The sequence below is a fragment of the Dreissena polymorpha genome, chromosome 6 (assembly GCF_020536995.1).
Source record: "Dreissena polymorpha isolate Duluth1 chromosome 6, UMN_Dpol_1.0, whole genome shotgun sequence".
NCBI lineage: Eukaryota > Metazoa > Mollusca > Bivalvia > Myida > Dreissenidae > Dreissena > Dreissena polymorpha.
In genome coordinates this window covers 17,109,778-17,127,277 of record NC_068360.1, presented here as the reverse complement: position 1 = coordinate 17,127,277, position 17,500 = coordinate 17,109,778, and the positions used below count along the sequence as shown (strand labels likewise).

General features: G+C 34.8%; 4 protein-coding genes across 6 annotated transcripts in view; 3 read left to right on the top strand and 1 right to left on the bottom strand.

Annotated features, from left to right (window-relative positions):
* LOC127836527 (uncharacterized) overlaps nucleotides 1-12,937 on the top strand; it is a 15,873-nt gene extending 2,936 nt beyond the window's left edge. Inside the window, exons 3-12 of the mRNA XM_052363185.1 lie at nucleotides 1,026-1,146; nucleotides 1,304-1,394; nucleotides 4,344-4,513; nucleotides 5,345-5,489; nucleotides 6,970-7,081; nucleotides 7,718-7,788; nucleotides 9,584-9,793; nucleotides 9,981-10,088; nucleotides 11,572-11,694; nucleotides 12,488-12,937. Coding sequence (XP_052219145.1) covers nucleotides 1,026-1,146; nucleotides 1,304-1,394; nucleotides 4,344-4,513; nucleotides 5,345-5,489; nucleotides 6,970-7,081; nucleotides 7,718-7,788; nucleotides 9,584-9,793; nucleotides 9,981-10,088; nucleotides 11,572-11,694; nucleotides 12,488-12,580 — 1,244 coding nt within the window. The 3' untranslated portion in view covers nucleotides 12,581-12,937. The remainder of the gene's footprint in view (nucleotides 1-1,025; nucleotides 1,147-1,303; nucleotides 1,395-4,343; nucleotides 4,514-5,344; nucleotides 5,490-6,969; nucleotides 7,082-7,717; nucleotides 7,789-9,583; nucleotides 9,794-9,980; nucleotides 10,089-11,571; nucleotides 11,695-12,487) is intronic.
* LOC127836522 (DNA replication licensing factor mcm7-A-like) overlaps nucleotides 1-17,500 on the top strand; it is a 194,240-nt gene that overhangs the window by 40,988 nt on the left and 135,752 nt on the right. The gene's annotated exons all lie outside the window — the stretch shown is intronic.
* Nucleotides 1-17,500, top strand: part of LOC127836524 (uncharacterized) — a 149,573-nt gene that overhangs the window by 75,810 nt on the left and 56,263 nt on the right. The gene's annotated exons all lie outside the window — the stretch shown is intronic.
* Nucleotides 15,312-17,500, bottom strand: part of LOC127836531 (uncharacterized) — a 6,413-nt gene continuing 4,224 nt past the window's right edge. The window contains exon 5 of the mRNA XM_052363189.1: nucleotides 15,312-15,592. Coding sequence (XP_052219149.1) covers nucleotides 15,534-15,592 — 59 coding nt within the window. The 3' untranslated portion in view covers nucleotides 15,312-15,533. The remainder of the gene's footprint in view (nucleotides 15,593-17,500) is intronic.

Genomic DNA, 17,500 nt, shown 5'->3' with positions numbered 1-17,500 from the left:
AAAACTTCCGAACGTGTGCATGTAATATTTTGAGTATGTAACGAAGAAAGTAAATAAAACAAAAACAACACAACAACAACAACAACGTATTGTTCCTTTCTGCTTAAATGAAAATGAAGCGATCGAAACAGTACAATAAATAGTAGCAAACAAAACAAGAAACAACAAAGATAATTTTTTCCCTTAGCTTTCGAATGAAAAGGTGGTTCAATCTCGTTTAAAGTAATGAGGTAATAATACTGTTAATGAAAACAAGATCATTAATGAACGTCTAGCCAATCGGAAATTACATATACATCCGGGCATTTACTTTCTCGAAATAAACAACCCAAACTCATTGATACACCATTCTGATTTTTCGATTGATATAGGATGGTTTGCAATATTTTATTACTTCTTGTTTCATTTATTTGTACTTCTAAAAACACACATCTTTTGGATAGCCTTTTTGATTTTCATTAAGTCGTGTGTTCCTTTAAAATTTACTTCATCATTAACTTCCCTGTATCTTGCCAATAGACTTTCAATGCCGTCTTCGCTCTCTTTAGACCTCTTATTGTAACTTCCTCTAAAATTGAAAGGTCGTTATACGAATGGATTTATTTATACATAGTCTCATACTGTTTTCGTCATTTATATAAATCAATAGATCTTACTTGTAAAAAATGCCATGTTATGGGTCGCGTTATCCTAAGCAATCCATTTTTAAGGATAGCTTAAGATTAATTGGTTACCCTTCTTACTGACAAAAAAAAAACTGCGTGATGCATGGTAATTAAAGTTTCTCATTCGCCATTTTTTTAAATATACTTTCACTGCACAGACCTTACGAAGAAAATCAACAACCATGTTACGTAAATATGCGCACTGCAAGTCATGCGGGTCTACTGTCGTTATGTCGAGGTCTTTACAGCGACCAAGGATTCTCATTTTCTAGTGTCGACGTTTTCGATAGGATTTTCTGGTTCGCAGGTAAATTTTCAGTTATGAACTTATAGTCAACGATTTTATTTCATGAACTACAGACACTGCCGAGGTGACGAAACATCACTACGTGGACAGGCACGAGCGCACGTGCTGCCAGAACCCCACGTGCGGAATCGTGTTCGGACTGACCAACCTCCGGCGGCCGCATCATTGTCACAGGTACTGGTTGGTGAATATGGAGGAAAAAGAGACAAATCTCTGTTTAAACGATCAACATTTGATGTTTTTGTTAATTGATACACATGCTTTTACACGTGCATATATGCCTATTATAGTGTGCAACTACATTAAACAAAGGTGGCGTACTTTCAAACAGATGCGGCGAGGTGTTCTGCCGGAACTGCCTCCGCTACTCCCAGAAGTTAGACACGTCGGCCCAACCGGATGTTAACGGCACACCCTGCAAGGTATCTCATCTGTAGCTATTAACGTGCCCCATATTTTAACCCATTTATGCCTAGCGTCTAATAAAAAGGCCTTGGCAAACAGCGTAGACCCTTATGAGACGCCGCATGATGCGGCGTCTCATCATGGTCTGCCCTGTTTACTTAAAGGAATTTCTGTAAAAATATTCTACATATAGAAATAAATATTCTAGACATCCCTAATTTTGGAAATAAATTGATCCAATTTAGAAGGATGGGAGAGTCCACTAGGCAAAAATGGGTTAAATAAAAGAGATAATGTTCGAGCAAGCGTTGGTTAACAATGATTTGGGGTTCTGGCGAGTAAGAGTTAAGAGACGAGGGCGTTGATCGCAGTTGTTTAAAAGCATCGCATCTGAACGACTATATGTGTTAACCGCCCGATATTTAATAAAACACATCAACAGCAAATACAATTTCAGTTATTATATTATAAAAATACCTAACACAGGTGATACAGACTTTGCGATTAAAATGAGATCTATAGTTAACGTTGCTGTTATAAGGTCAGGTTTCCTTATTTCGTTGCAAAAATCCAGTTTTTTTTTCAACGAGTATTTTGTGCATTATCAATAAGAAGTTTAGCGACTATCATGTTAAATAAGTAATATCTTAAAAACAAAATTCGGTAAATATGCTGACTTTGAAATAAAATTACCAAAATAACGCTTCTAAGTAATTAAATTTTAAACAAAGATTTTAATTGTTGTTGTTGTAATGTTTCATTTGTTAGTCGCATATCCACCTAATGAAATGTGTGTTATTAAGTGCACGTATATTTAAACCACACAATATAGTTCGTAGATAAAAAAGTACTAATGGAGATCAAATCATATGTGTCTTCACATGGCTTATTTTGAATTTATTTCTTCATCATCATATACGCAGTTTAAGTTTGACACATTCAAATAACACTTTCAGAGCTGCGAAAATAGGTAGACGTTTCGGCCAAAGCCCAGCCTGCGCAATTGCACTGTCTGGTCGGAGCAACGCTTTCCTCTAAAAAATCACGTAAAGTTTCATGGTATCATTAAGTATGTTTGACCAAACTGCGAGATTCGCAGGCTGGCCTATAGTTACGCTGGTCGTATATGTCATAAGATCCATTGTAGAATGACGCGGATCTTGAAAAATCTCATTGCGTCTTGTAAATGCAAAAATCTCAGCAAAATATTTTTCGATAGAAAATTAAAGTCAAACTGTATTATTTATAGCAAACTGGCAAATTTTGGTAGCCAATTCTGGCTTTTCATAGTTAGATAATGAAACGATTTCCCTCGTATCATTACATAACATAATACTATTCCTGTAGTATTGGTTGTCTCATCCAAACCCCTAAACAAATTCTATAGGTCTTTGTCTCATCTTGAATGCAAAACTGTGTTATCAACGTTTATCGATTTGTCAAAGGGTGATATTTTAATAATCTTTTATCAGTCAAAATGCCACATATATGTAGTTTATCTAGTATCATCGTAGTGATTATATAGTGGTGACTGGTGTTGTGTAGCCTTTCTAACAAATTATACTATCACTTGTTTATGCACGTGATATATAATCATTGCCGCCATTATTAATTACGCCACAATTATTATTATTACTAGTAAAAGAAGTTTAATTAGTATTATTAGTATTATAAAGATTATTATTATTGAAATGATGTAATTAATGAATGTCACATCGTTTGTATTGTTTAACGGCATATCTATTTTTACCATTTTATGTTAAAATTATATTTATAATCTTAAATTAAGATTTATGCGTTGTTGCATATCATAACATTATCATCTAAGTCTGAAAACAATATAATCAACAAAACCACCGTGTTTGTTGCTTGTCATTAACCAACGAAGGGCTCACTAGGCCGGCGGCCAATGGCGCCCAACGTTAGACCGTGACATTTTTGCGTAGAAACTGCCCGTGGGTTCGTCGGGATCAGTTTTACACTTTTCCCTGCGATTCGAATTCGATGACGAATTCCAACTTGGCAGGGGAGCATTTCACGGTACCGAACTTAAGCGTGATAGGTAGTTAGCTGTGAAAGCGTCCAGGTTAACGCGTTCGGTAGGGCACTCGCATTGTAAGCCGGAGGTCCCGTGTTCGAGTCCCGGACTGGCTGCACACGTTTCACCACCCTGACGATTAAGTAACTCAGTACTGACCATTTAATTCTCCGAGATGGATTTCAATTTTTAACGCGTAATTATAAATAGGCAAAATGTGTGTCTATGTACCGTATGAACATGCAGCGAGTGGTCCGGAATTCATTATATTGAACAGTGTTACCTCCAATACGCTGTATACAAATGAGATTATTTCTCTCGAACCAGCTAATGAAATATTCGAATGTATTCATTCGGGTTTACTGTCGTTATGTAAAGGTCATTATAGGTTAACAGCAGGGTTAAACAGCTGCGCCGAAAATATATAAGTATAATACCATGCTGTTTTGACTTGAGATTTTTATTCACAGAAATCTCACTTGTTACAAACATGGGTCTTATTAAATTGACGCCGTCATGACAAGAACTACGATGACGATCTTTTCAAATATTCTTGTTTTACTTTTTTACGGTTTTGATGGTTTATTTTGTATTGCCGTCCACAATATTGACTGCGAATGCTATAAAAATAATCCGGTCATATAGAAATATGTCCGTTTGTAAATTACAAAGCTTTTAACTCTGGTATGATTGTGAGTCTAAGTAGCGAGTCTAAAGTAGCCGTTTACAGAAAGGGTGGGTGGGTGGGTGGTAGCCGATGCGAATTCGGCAAAAACGAAACGATTTATTTTGCAAACATAATTGCAACTCTTCAAGTAAATAACTGAAAACTGTGCATTCAGTCATGAACCAAGGCGAATGCTCCACCGTGTAAGCTGTAGTTCGGTACCGTAACACTTTTTTTTAAATTATTGACATATTATGTCAGGTGTGTTACACGTGCTTCTCTGAAAGAACGGAAAGTCAGGTCAGTGTTACTCGTTCTCACACGGAATACTTCTCGAGCATGCGCGGTATGTCACGCAAGGAGCGTCGTAACACCGAGTGCGAAATTATCCTGGAGCATACTAAAGGACAAAGGAGATTCTGGAAAGACCAGTAAGTTCATGAAGTCCGTTTTTTTTCTATAAAATTCTTATCACAAAATATTGAAATACCGTTGGGAAAAAATAATAAATTTGCGACAACATAGTCTGAGAATTTTATTTAATAAATTTAATCATTGTCACTTTCTTTGCATCGTTCATATGTGCTTCATTTTAGGACATTATTGAACACCCCTGTTGAATTTTTTGTATTGAAGCTATGCATGTTAGTTTTCACGTAAGCCTGTCGTTAGATATTTGAAAAAAAAACATGACCAAGGGTCTAATTAAAATCTAATGACAAATTAATGGCGATGAGTTTTGCATGCTTAAATCTCAAAACGTGATTGTGTAGTTTACACCTCAATCAATATCTCCAACAGTTTAAACCACAAGTACACGACTCTTAAATATGCCTTTGAGTAAAATATTTTATTTTATTTAGAGAGTAAAGCCTTACATGACAGAAATATTTAGTTTGATGTTACATATTGTTTCTCCTGTAATAGGATTATTTATGACGTTATTGATATATTCGTAATGTTAATTAGCAAACGCGATTTTTACTTCGTAAATTTTGTGCAAATAAGTATAACCTTTCAACTTTCACGAAAAAACAAATCTGGAATTTAATGAAACTACCGATAAACCCCGTTAATCTCTCGTTAAGAGAATACTATTTACAATTCCAAAAGATTTCCAATAAAAACCACCACTGTGACTTGACTATGAACATTTCGTATACTATAATGTGATTTTTTGTTAAAGTAACACTAATGTTCACTTTTTGATAGAAAACATGTTCATACATGTATTGCACTTAATAATTATAACCATCCTACAGGTTCCAAGTTGAATACCGGAAGGAGTGTCTGCGCCTGCTCCAAGGTTTCCATGACAGCATCGGGACCTCGCACGTGCTCCGGACCCTGGGAGAGATCAGGGGATACGTTGACGTGCCCGGCTGGCAAAGATCCACGTTTTGGGAGGTTTGATATATTGTACTTCTGTCTAGAGTGGCAATCATTTGTTCAGGGTGTTTTATTTATTTAATGTATTGCTTTAAATTAATACTGATTTTCATTACTGTATTTCGATCAATAAATTAAATAGTTCGTATCTAACCGTAAGTGCCCTATACTAAATTATTTGGCAAGACACCATTAGCTTGATCATGTCCTGCGTGCATGCAAACTGACCGACACATACTATTTACAGTCGTTTCTAAGTGTGAATCCAAAGTCGTGCGTTCGATCCATGCTTTATCGCATGTGTTAGTGCGTACCATTGCTGTCCTTATTTTAATACATATATGTGTTTTGTATTCAAAATCACTTACAGGGTGTTTCATAATATGTGATACAGTTTCAAACCTTTGTCGCTTTTTCAATCAAAGAGATAATACACATGTAAAGGTATCAGATTAAAGGTAAATGATCAAAAATTGATATATACACAAGATGATGCGCTAAAAGGAATAAAAGAAAAGTATTCACCATTAGAAAAAAGTGTAAATTGATATATCAAAACTTGTGTTACTATATATAGTAACAAAATGGACTCGAATACATGTGATTATCGGTCACAGCAAGGAGATTATCACGTTTGGCCCTGCAGGGCCAAATGTTGATAATCGATAATCGGCTTAAGCACGCGACGTTACGGCCAACGCGTCACGTAATAACAAAATGGCGTCCACATTCAGTCTCAGCCAACTGTGATCAATACAATTAACAACTCAGCGAAAGAATCGAACATAGTGTTAACGACACGTAGCACACAGTTTGGATAATAAAAAATATCGATTGAAACGGAAACTCTCCTGCCTCTATTTGAAATATGCCTCTGTTTGAGCTTTTACAGGATTCATCGAACAGCAAAATTTAAAGTTATAGAAACAGTTACCTCGACAATTTAAATCCGATGTTTATAATAATAAAATAACAACGATGTGCTATTCCGTCCTTTTTTGTTATTCCGTTCGTTATTTTATATTGATTTTAAATCACAATTTTTAAACGATTGTATCGAATGGCAATGCTAACCACTTTCACCAAAAACACGATTTACGAAATCGAATGACTAGTCGGAGCGATTACACAAAATTGATTCCTTATAATGCATGACAAACACACACTCCAAAATAACTTTTGGATTCGTTCGATGCTATAAAATATCTAACTGTAAAATATAAATCCTCCACGACGGGATTGTTGTCCCTAAAATCCAGAGAGTCTAGCTAAAACTGTGTTTCGTCACAGAAATTACGTCACATGAGATACGTCATAAATTGCGTGATCAATTGAATGAAAATTAAAGTACGGAAAGCTGGTTTTGAAATAACTTACTTCTGGTCCTCAAGCAACGAGGTATTAACCTGTAAATAAACTCGAAATGAAGTCCACTTTGACGTCGTAGAAGTCAAAGATGTTGAGACTGATGCCATGCCTTTTATTCTGTCGTATTTAGTTGGAGACGATCATCCACTTTTGTCGCGCATGTGGCAAGAAACTTGACCTCGTCAAGCATCGTAACTGCCGGGTCTGCGGGCTAGCGCTTTGCAAGGCGTGTGCGCACAAAGGTAGCATTGAAAACGACGCTAGTTTTTCTGATAACAGAGTCAAAATTTGTTTTTTATACAGGTTATCAAATTATAATGTAGATGAAAAATAGTATGGACGTAACGGATAAATGAACTGTTGAATAACGTTTTGTTTAGCATTAGTCATTTGATTAAGAAAATGATAATGCGTTTGTAACGCTTGTATAATACAGGACTTTTTGAATTTTCTGTTGTTTGCGTTTGAATTGATGTTATATATATATATATATATATATATATATATATATATATATATATATATATATATATATATATATATATATATATATATATATATATATATATATATATATATATATATAAATATATATATGCGGATCGCACATGATTATTTAACATTCAATTAATATACATGTGCATACATGCCGGACAATCTAAATAGGCGTCATGTTTAACCTTCTTTTGAAGAAACTTTTTTAAATGTTTATTTTTTTCTTACATTATCGCCATGCTTGAACTCTTCAGTCGGATGCTTATTTTTATTGAGGTTAGACATTCGATGGTAGTACTTTAAATATTTTTTATATGAACAAGTTTCTTTAATATAATATAAACTACACGAATATTGAAACATATGTCCACTCCCTGTTACAGAGTTGCTGGTATTTTACGAGGACGATGGATCATTGGACAAAGCTAAGCTGGTTATTATCCGTGTGCACGGGGTACGACATTTTGTCATATTGTAATACGCATTCTCTGAATTATGTTCAAAGTTTGTATTCAAAGTTGTGTTCTACAAATTATACACGTTTAAATAAGAACAAAGTAAGTGGATAGCAGTTTTGGACGGCTATTTCACTTTAGTATGTGATTTATTCTTTTCAATGTATTACATTAATTGTGTTCGTAACTTAATAACATCAGATAACGCACGATATAAATGTTTTTTTAATGTCATTATATTAGCAATGAAACCGTAGTTAAGTATTAATTTCATGTATATGAAAGTAATTACCATAATGCTTAGGTAAGCCTTGTAGAATTTATGAATACGAACGTCTTTTCTGATAATACCGTTGTTAGATTTCTATTATACGAACGTCGTTTGCAATAATATCGTTGTTAGCCTTCTATTATTTACGTTTACGAACTTCTTTTGCAATAATACTATTACCGCATGAAGCCTTTAGAATTTATGAACACCAGCGTCTTATGCAATATTTCCGTAGTAAGCTTTCTATAATTTATACATACGAACGTCTTTTGCAACAATATTAGTATCTTAGTTAGCCTTCTAGAATGTATCTTTCTTCACTTCGATTAACCCGTAGTCTTGACGACCGATGGGGGCACCACAGTTGATCTGGCAACCAGCTCTCTCTATTCGTCTCTTCTTTGTCCTCTTTGGACTGTCTCAAGGCTTCGCTAAGCCTCAACCCTGTCCATTCTGACGTGTAATCCTCCCATCGTGTCCTTTGTCTGCCACTCTTCTACCTGTCTTGAACTGTGCTGTATAATATTTCTTTGCAACCCCTGATGGCCGAGAGACATGCCCCGTATCCTAGATTGCAGTTAAAGATGACAGTACTAGTTGCTTTGTAATAGAGGTGTTCATTACTTGGGTAATTATGACGTTGATGTTGTACAGCCTAATGGTAGCTACATTACTTCATGCCATAACCTGTTGAATGCCTTCTTAAAATGAATAAAGACGTGGCATAGGTCCTCTTGGTGTTGTTGGTACTTCTCGCACAGAATCCTGAGGTTGAAGACTTGCTCTCTTGTACTTCGCCCTCGTCTGAAACCTGCCTGCTCTTCAGCAACGGCCACATCCGATTGAGTCTTCAATCTTTTCAGCAGAATCTTAAACATGACCTTGCTGAGGTGGCTAATGAGGTTGAAAGTTCAGTAGTTCTCGCACAGCTGTAAGTTGCCTTTCTTGGGGAGGGTGATGATGAGGGATTTGTTCGTGATGTGGGACATCCTCTGTCTGCGTGTGTGTGCCAGATACTTTGCAAATGGTCAGTAAGGCGCTGCAATTTCTTCCCCACCTGCCTTCACCCGCTCTCCTGCGATTTTACCCTCACCTACTGAATTTGCCTTTTTCAGCGATCATATGCCTGCTTCCACTTATTCAGGAAGAAAGGGGTGGTCGTCATTATTAGTTGCTATAGTGACATTCTGGACCTAATGGCCTTTTGTGGTTCTATTTAAGAACTCTGTCAATCTCTTTAGGATTTCATGTTCTGTCGTGAGACATCTTTGTCCTGGATTGTTGTTCGCATCAGGAAACGTGGCTTCTATAATGTATGTCTACGAATATCTTTTACAATTACACCATAGTTAGCATTTTAGTTTCCTGTAAACAAAGGTCTGTTCTGTTTTAACTGCCTGCGTTGTATCAATTCCGGAATTGTCTTTTCAATGTTGAAAAGTTAACTTTCGCAGGTCGGTCTATGATACGGAGGACGCTCCGATTTTGTGTGTGAACGTTTACATTTAAACGACCGTTTATAGGCACCGGAAAAAGAACCGAAGTATTCCGTCCTCTTGCGGATTTGTGCCCAGTGCAAGGGAGAGCTAACTAGGCGACAGGTGCAGGACCACGACTGGTACATGAAGAACAAAAAAATCCAGCGACCAGAGAGCGTTGCTTTCGGCTCGGTCATGCAATTCGATGATCACTTCCGGGATCTCACGGACCGCATTAACGAGGCATTTGATGGTGTAAGTAATTATGTGTATTTATACATGCATATATATATATTTAATGCAAATCAACTGTTTACAGATAAGCCAATGAATGCCAATTTTGTGCACATAAACATATATTTTGTTCTCACAAAGCGGAATATTGTTTGAACGATATCCACACTTGAACTTTTTTCTTTGTCATTTTGTTAATATGATACAGGACAATCCAAACAGGGACGGTGATAGTATAGGCAGATGGGCATCTTTGGACGAACTTAGCCTAGATTTCGATAAAATCAGCTTGGGAAACATGTCTACCCTTATGAAGGTAAATGTACCAGCTTCCATGGAAGTACCAATTATTAAGCAAGTTAATAAGTAATATTTCGTTCTTTAACTGTGTTCAATAACATTTATAATAAAGCAGAAACAATTGGGGAGTTATATACGAATACAGTTGTGTATTTTATATCTTTCCTAAACATAAAACAACGAGTACACAAGGTTCATCTAATGTTCATGTAAGGAACCAGCAGGCGTTTAGGAACTTCCCATGTAAATCTACATCTTTACAAATTGGGATTTCATTGATAAATATAATATAGGATCATTTTATCTAAATATGTTTATTACTAAACTTCTTTTTTTGCGTGCATAATATTATTTTCTCCGTAAGTTATTACATACATACATTAATACAGGCATGCTATATACAGAGCATTTGAAGAACTGGTATTTGATGGCTACATAAAATATTAAGTTATGTTCATCGTACAGATGTAACAGTCATTAATACAAGCCTGTTGTACAAACTTATTTCAAATTTTTTAGATTTTTAGTGAAGGTATATGATGATTACATACATCAAAAACATACATTCACATATAATCTAAATAGTTTAATATTCAAAAAGAACTATACCAACAAAACTATTTTTCACATGCATACTTTACAGTTTTAGTTATAGTATGTATATAGTTTATCTGTTATATAGTGCATAATCGAAAGGTTACTTTGGAGCTGAATTGCTATGTGTAAAATACATTAATACATGTTATGCAGACTTTACAAAATACTTGTGTGATCAACACTATCTGTATTTTGTGTTATGATAAGTGGTGGCGTTATATTAGAAGGCTGCAAATCTGATTAAGGGACCAGTCTTTTAATTCTTCATCTGTTTAGTTGTTGTTTTTTTCATTTCAAAATTTGTTTAATACTATCCAAACGTCCAAACGTCGAAGAGATTATCTTTTTCATCTGACAATGACAAATGTACCATTAAATTTCTCGGCAAAAATGTTTAAATCATTCAGTTTCGATGCCTTGTTACCAAGTATTAGATCTTGACATGTAATCTAAATAGGGAATACATCAATCTCGCCTAAACGTATTTAGTGTGATACACCAATATGGTATCTGACATGATCACAATTAAATTATATTATGTTGTTTCTGATACAATATTGATTTCCTCCAGACATAGTAAAAACAAATGATAATCACAACAACCATTTCATAGCAGTGTTAACGAATTTTCATCGGCAACACAGTTCTATATAAGCGCTGAGATGTGTCCATTTACTGAACTTAACCATACGTTTGGTATTATCAGGACCAGGTTTGAGAGAATACAGAAGCGTCTCATCAGGTCTGCGCTGTTTGTTTAAAGGAATTTCCGTAAGAAGTATTCTTAATATAGAAATAAATATACTAGACATCCCTAATTTTGGAAATGAATTGACCCAATTTAGAAGGATGGGAGAGTCCACTAGGCATACATGGGTTAACCATTAGTTTGGGTTTATCAGGACCAGGTTCGAGAGAATACAGAAGCGTTCTTGAGCCTTTACAAGGAGATGCGCAAGTTATTCGAGGCGCAGAAAGGTGAATTATCTCCAAAACGGATACAGTTTGTGCAGAACTATTTAAAGGTTCGTATATGTGTTTATCCCTGTGTGGGATGTAAACATACCAAGCCATGAACAAAGAAAAGCTCTTTGACCGAAACAAACGGATTTTAATGTTGTAGTATTGTTAATGCAGACATTTATTACGGTGATATTTTCTTAAGTAAAATATATAGAATAAATCAGTTAATAAAGCCAAGAATAAAAGTTCAAACATAAAGTTCATGTAAAATCAAACATCATATAAATATCATAGAAATCGCGTCTTTAAAAATAAAATAAAATAAAACACTATATATATATTTATCTTTAACCAAACTCTCGTCAAAAACGATTTCAATCAAATGAGCTTAACAACAAGAAAATGAATATCTCAATGCCGAATTCGGGACTCGTGAATCGAATACTACAGACAAAATTGTAGTATACGAGTGTAGTAAGTATCGAAAATCTATTAAAACGATTAGTGGATAGATTGTAAAGTTATCAGTACACAAAAATAAATGGCCAATCAAAGATATTAAACTATCAAGGATGTCTCTACAGACAAATTTCTAACGATCTAGGTTTAAAAAGATCGAAAACATGTCTCATCCATATATTAAAATTAGCTACAATGCCTACATCCTTTTATAATTGAAATATGACGAGATAAATAACAAACAATGAAACTCCAGAAATACACATACTACAATAAAGCTTTACTGTTTATAGCCTCTCAAGCATAGTTTCAAATGACACGAGTAAACAAGTAATTTAGCCAAACTTGTCTATAACTCTCTTAATTGAAAGTCATTTGGTAGAAACTCGATTTCAGGCCAGACTTGACTTTTATAATCAGACGAAGATGAGACTCGGAAGGATTAACACCAGAAACGAATCACAAGACATCGTAGTCAGCGTCCAGTGACACGTCATCGATTTGCTTGAATGTCATGGATTTATCGATAAAGATATCTTTGACTTTTTAGATGTGATTATTATACTCGATTCTGACACTTGGTTCGCGTGTGTATTTGTTTCCATTTCATTTGATGATAACTGTATTTTTCCTGAATAATTGACGGTATGCTTTCGCTTACCAGTTATACTTTTGATGATATCCATTTGATACAGTATTACATTTCCATATCATTTTATGATGTCTGTATTGGATTAATAATTGGTATGTCAGTATATGTCCGTTTTATCTGATAATTTCTTTGTTAACCCATACTATGCGATTGCTTTATAAGAATAGAAAATAAACATTTACGTACTCGCTTTATGTGATTCCGTTTTAAGTCAATGAATAAACAAAATATTGGGTAAGGAGAAATACGAGGGACACATAAGATAACAAAAACAAGTAAGAAACAAATGGAAACAAAACTACGTAATGTCGTAAAGTGTATTTAACAAAAAAAAAAACGACTGCTTATATATGAGGATTTGTTTTGATGATCACTTGCATTAAAGACACAATCGCATACGAGCTTCAATGAGGCTAAAAGTGGTTAATTATATACATGGACAGCAAGACTTTCGAAAAAAGGAGGCAGATATGAAAGTTCTAAACATCAATAACGTGTATGTCTAGTAAAACCAAAAGTCTTCAACAGATTCCCTTAAAAAATGCCACTGGACATATACATTACTGTTTGGTTGACAGTCATCATGTTAATTTATGCTCAGAAATATTAGTACACAAATAAGCAAAGGAAAATAACTCTTAAAAGTGTCAAGCAAGAGTAATGGTTCTTCTGCACTGAACATTTTCTTCATTCTCTTCATTGCGTTTGTTTAATGTTTAAATGACGCTCAATTTTCAGCCATATCAGTTAAAAGGTGATAAGCGTTTATTTCCAATCAAATACACTAAACCTCGACTTAGATCCCCGCAATTTTTTTAGTGAAAATTTGCTGTAATTAGGTCAACCCGCTAAGAAATTTCGCAGCGAATGAAGTCGAGATATGTAGCGAATATTAATACGCAATAAGCACTTATAACTTTCTCGATGATATGACTTGAAAGTGAGCGGCATTTAAAAAAAATGTACTATTAATAAAGGGTATAAAATGGCGAAAAACCTGCATCGGCATAGACGTCGTCATCTTGACTATCACGTGATTACCCAATAGTAAACGTTAAACGAATTGTTAAATACAATTGTTTTACAAACGATATTTGTTTTATTTTTTAAGAACGTTTTTTTCCACTTAAAATGGTCGTAGAAAAATTCACTATATATGTTGCTAGACAAAATCTCAGAAGAAAATCCTCGAAAAAGTGTATAAGTGAAAAATTGTGAAAAATCGAAAATTCAATGTTAATTATCTAATTTATTTCGTTTGCCAACATCCTACTAAACCCGGGCATTTTACCGCATTTTCTATTTGACCGATCGGACTGTATTTTCGATGTGTGGCAAGCCAATGAAAAAAAAAATGGCATTATAATACTGGCCGCTCACCGCTTACGGAAAGTGACCGTTATACATAGGTGTAATAAAGACTGACTTTCGTACGGAGAAGAAGTTAGGCTAACAGCTCACGTAAAGCGAGCGCTATTCTCAGGTGAGCGCAATGTCAGGTTTGCATGTATTGAAACGGAAGTCGTTAAAATTCAAGAGTCTCTTTTTACAAGACGTTCACTAAAAACTATTTATGCCATCTATAACTTTATACGAGTATTGTTTCCTCTTCTTCAGCAACGTAAGATTGACATGGATATTATAACTGCACAGCAACTTGACATATTGATTCAAGTAAAAACAACGCCTTATCGAATTTCAAGACTTGGGTTAATATTCTAGTATTTTGTGCACCTGAAATCAAGATGTTTATTGGGTGGTTTTATGTTCGTCAGTTTGTATGAAATTTGTGCCATGTTAACATATTTTGAAACTGTTAAACAAAAAGGCACTAAATAAGCCACTTAATAAATATTATTTTTGCTTATAAAGATGACATGAAACTTCAGCTGGACCAACGCTAAGGATGTGTATGTCTTGAATCGGATGAGGTGCACTTATTTTTAACAGGTACGACCACACTATGATTCTATCTGTACTCTGAAGAGGGTTTCTTGATATTGATAAGCGCGAAAACACTTATTGGTCTGTTTTAATACAGTATCGTAAACATGTGTTTGTTTTTAAGGAGCATTTTCTTGTCAGTCGATTAACACGTAACAAGTTAATAACATCGTGTGGCAAACGTTTGTTTATTGTATAATACATTTCGGAATGTGTTTGAATTGTGACTTAAAAAAGAATGATTGCGAGTTTTACTAAATTTGAGCTCTCTAATTTGTAATCTTAATATCCTAGTCACACAGTCAGGAGTATTTCTCTGGATCTATAGGGTCACAAACTGCTTCATCTGTCAACCACTCCCGGTGGATATTTGTTGCAACTTGCGAGTTACATACGGAGGACTGAACCGAATTTATATGGTGGGGACACATACTTTAAATGTTCTATTATGTCTGATCAACATCTTGAAGATGTCGAAATGGTGTTATAACAGAGTATTCATTAGATTTTCTTGTTTCTGACATAGTTTGCATTAAGCGATTCGCCTTAATTCGCCCAAAACATTAAAAAAAAACAAAAAAACGATATACTATAACAAGTGCGTGATTAATAATGACACACTGATTTGCAGAAAAAAGCTTGTATTGTGAGAATACATATACATAGAAGAAGGTGTCTTTATTATCATTTTCATCCATGCTGAAACTGCTAGGCAAAGTAGAATGCAGACACCTTTCTCTGTAATCAGGTACTTAGTCAAGGGATAGTTAATAATGTTCTATAGAAATAACAAAATAAATCAGAGTTCAATAAGCGAAGAGTGTCACTCGGGCAGTTCGTATCAGCTCACACAGTGATGTTTTCTAACCACGATTTTCTTTTTTCATGAGTCGACACTTCCACAGCTGCAAAAGAAAAATAATGTTGAAACCGTGGTATGTAGTTCGATTACATGATAGAAATAAATTTTGCTTAACATTCATGCAGTAATTAACACGAATGATAATTTTGTATCGCATCAAAATGGCTTTGCTTGCGATGATTGTCTGAATCTACAATGTGTGAATATCAGTGCGCCACAGTTTAAGCGACGAATCACGAGGAATAGATGTATCAATAAGAATTTTTTTTCTTGAGATTGCTCACCACTGTGATGGGGTGTGGTCAGTTCTGATCCCTTGGGCCTGTTCTAATCTAAATGTATAGATGATCCATATCTAAAGTAACACACCATCTATTGAAGTTTTGGGCCCACAGTTTCCCAAGAAGACGATCTTTCACAATATTGCTACATGGGTTCATGCAAATCAATTTACCCTTAAGGCATGGCCGGTATGATATGAACAAAGTTTGTACAGGACCACTACACGATGTGAGCTACCAAATATTAAACCTTTGATACGTGCAGTTTCAGATAAAAACGTTGGTTTCAGTAATTTACGATACAAGTCTTTATAAATCATTTGGCCAATAGGGCAGTGTCGGCGGCAAGGGCATGTTTTGAACAATCTTTGCAGAGGACCACTATCTGAATTTACGAACTGTCAAAGCTCAGTGACAGGTTGTTGCAGAAAAATAACATTTTAATTACTTTACCACATAAATCAATGTGAATCACGTGACCCACGAAGCTCAGTTTTGGCAGTTTTGACTCCAGGGACATTATCTGAAAACACCTGCGTACAGGACATCTATATGACATTGTATAGCATATATCAAAGCTTTGTGACTTAATTTCTCTAAGAATAAGATATTAAAGTTATTTACTAAATTAGTCGATACAAATCATATAACCCCTATGACATAGACGATTTGGACTAGAAAGTTATAATTTGAACAAACGTATTAGAGGATCAAAGTATACAATATTACTCAATATATATTACAACCCTGACCCTAAATGTTTAAGAGAAGATGCTTTTAAAATTTTAATGTAAAAGATCTTTTTAGAGACGCATGACGGACAATTTACAACAGAATTGCCAATAAAACAGTTTTCTGAAAGATTGGGGCAAGAACATGAACATTTTAAATGTTTTCTGGCGTAACAATATGTGCATACAGAGAATCAAAGAGAAAGGCGGACGAAAACAATGACCATGGTGATTGTGGTACACAAATAATGCGTGTGGGGCGTGTGATCAAAGTACAAAATGTAACCCATGTTTTGTAGACGTATAACCAAATTACAAAATGTTACCCCTATTGTTGAAGACGTATATCCAAAATACAAAATGTTAACCCTGTTGTTGAAGATACAAAATGTTACCCGTGTTGATGTAGACGTATAGCCAAAAACACTAAATGTTTCTTATGTTGTTGAAGACGTATAACAAAAATACAAAATGTTTACCTGCTTTATGTTTCCCAAAAATAAAAGTTGTATCAATCGGTAAAATACAACTGCACAGAAATAATATCCGTATTATGTTACTCGCTAGTTTGTCAATGCCGTATTACCATACTAGCTGGACTACTTTTAATGACGTCACTTTGAATGCAGAAAATAATAAGAGCATTCTTGGTTAATTATGAACGCTTAAACTCATTTTTGTAAACTACACATGGAACAATTGACTAGCATAATATTCCGTACCCCTGTTTTTGAAGACGTATAACCAAAATACAAAATGTTACCCTTGTTGTTGATGTATAACCAAAATACAAAATGTTACCCTTGTTGTTGAAGACGTAAAACCAAAACACAAAATGATAACTCTGTTATTGAAAACGTTTAACCAAAATACAAAATGTTACCCGTGTTGCTAAAGACGTATAACCAAAATACAAAATGTTACCCGTGTTGATGAAGA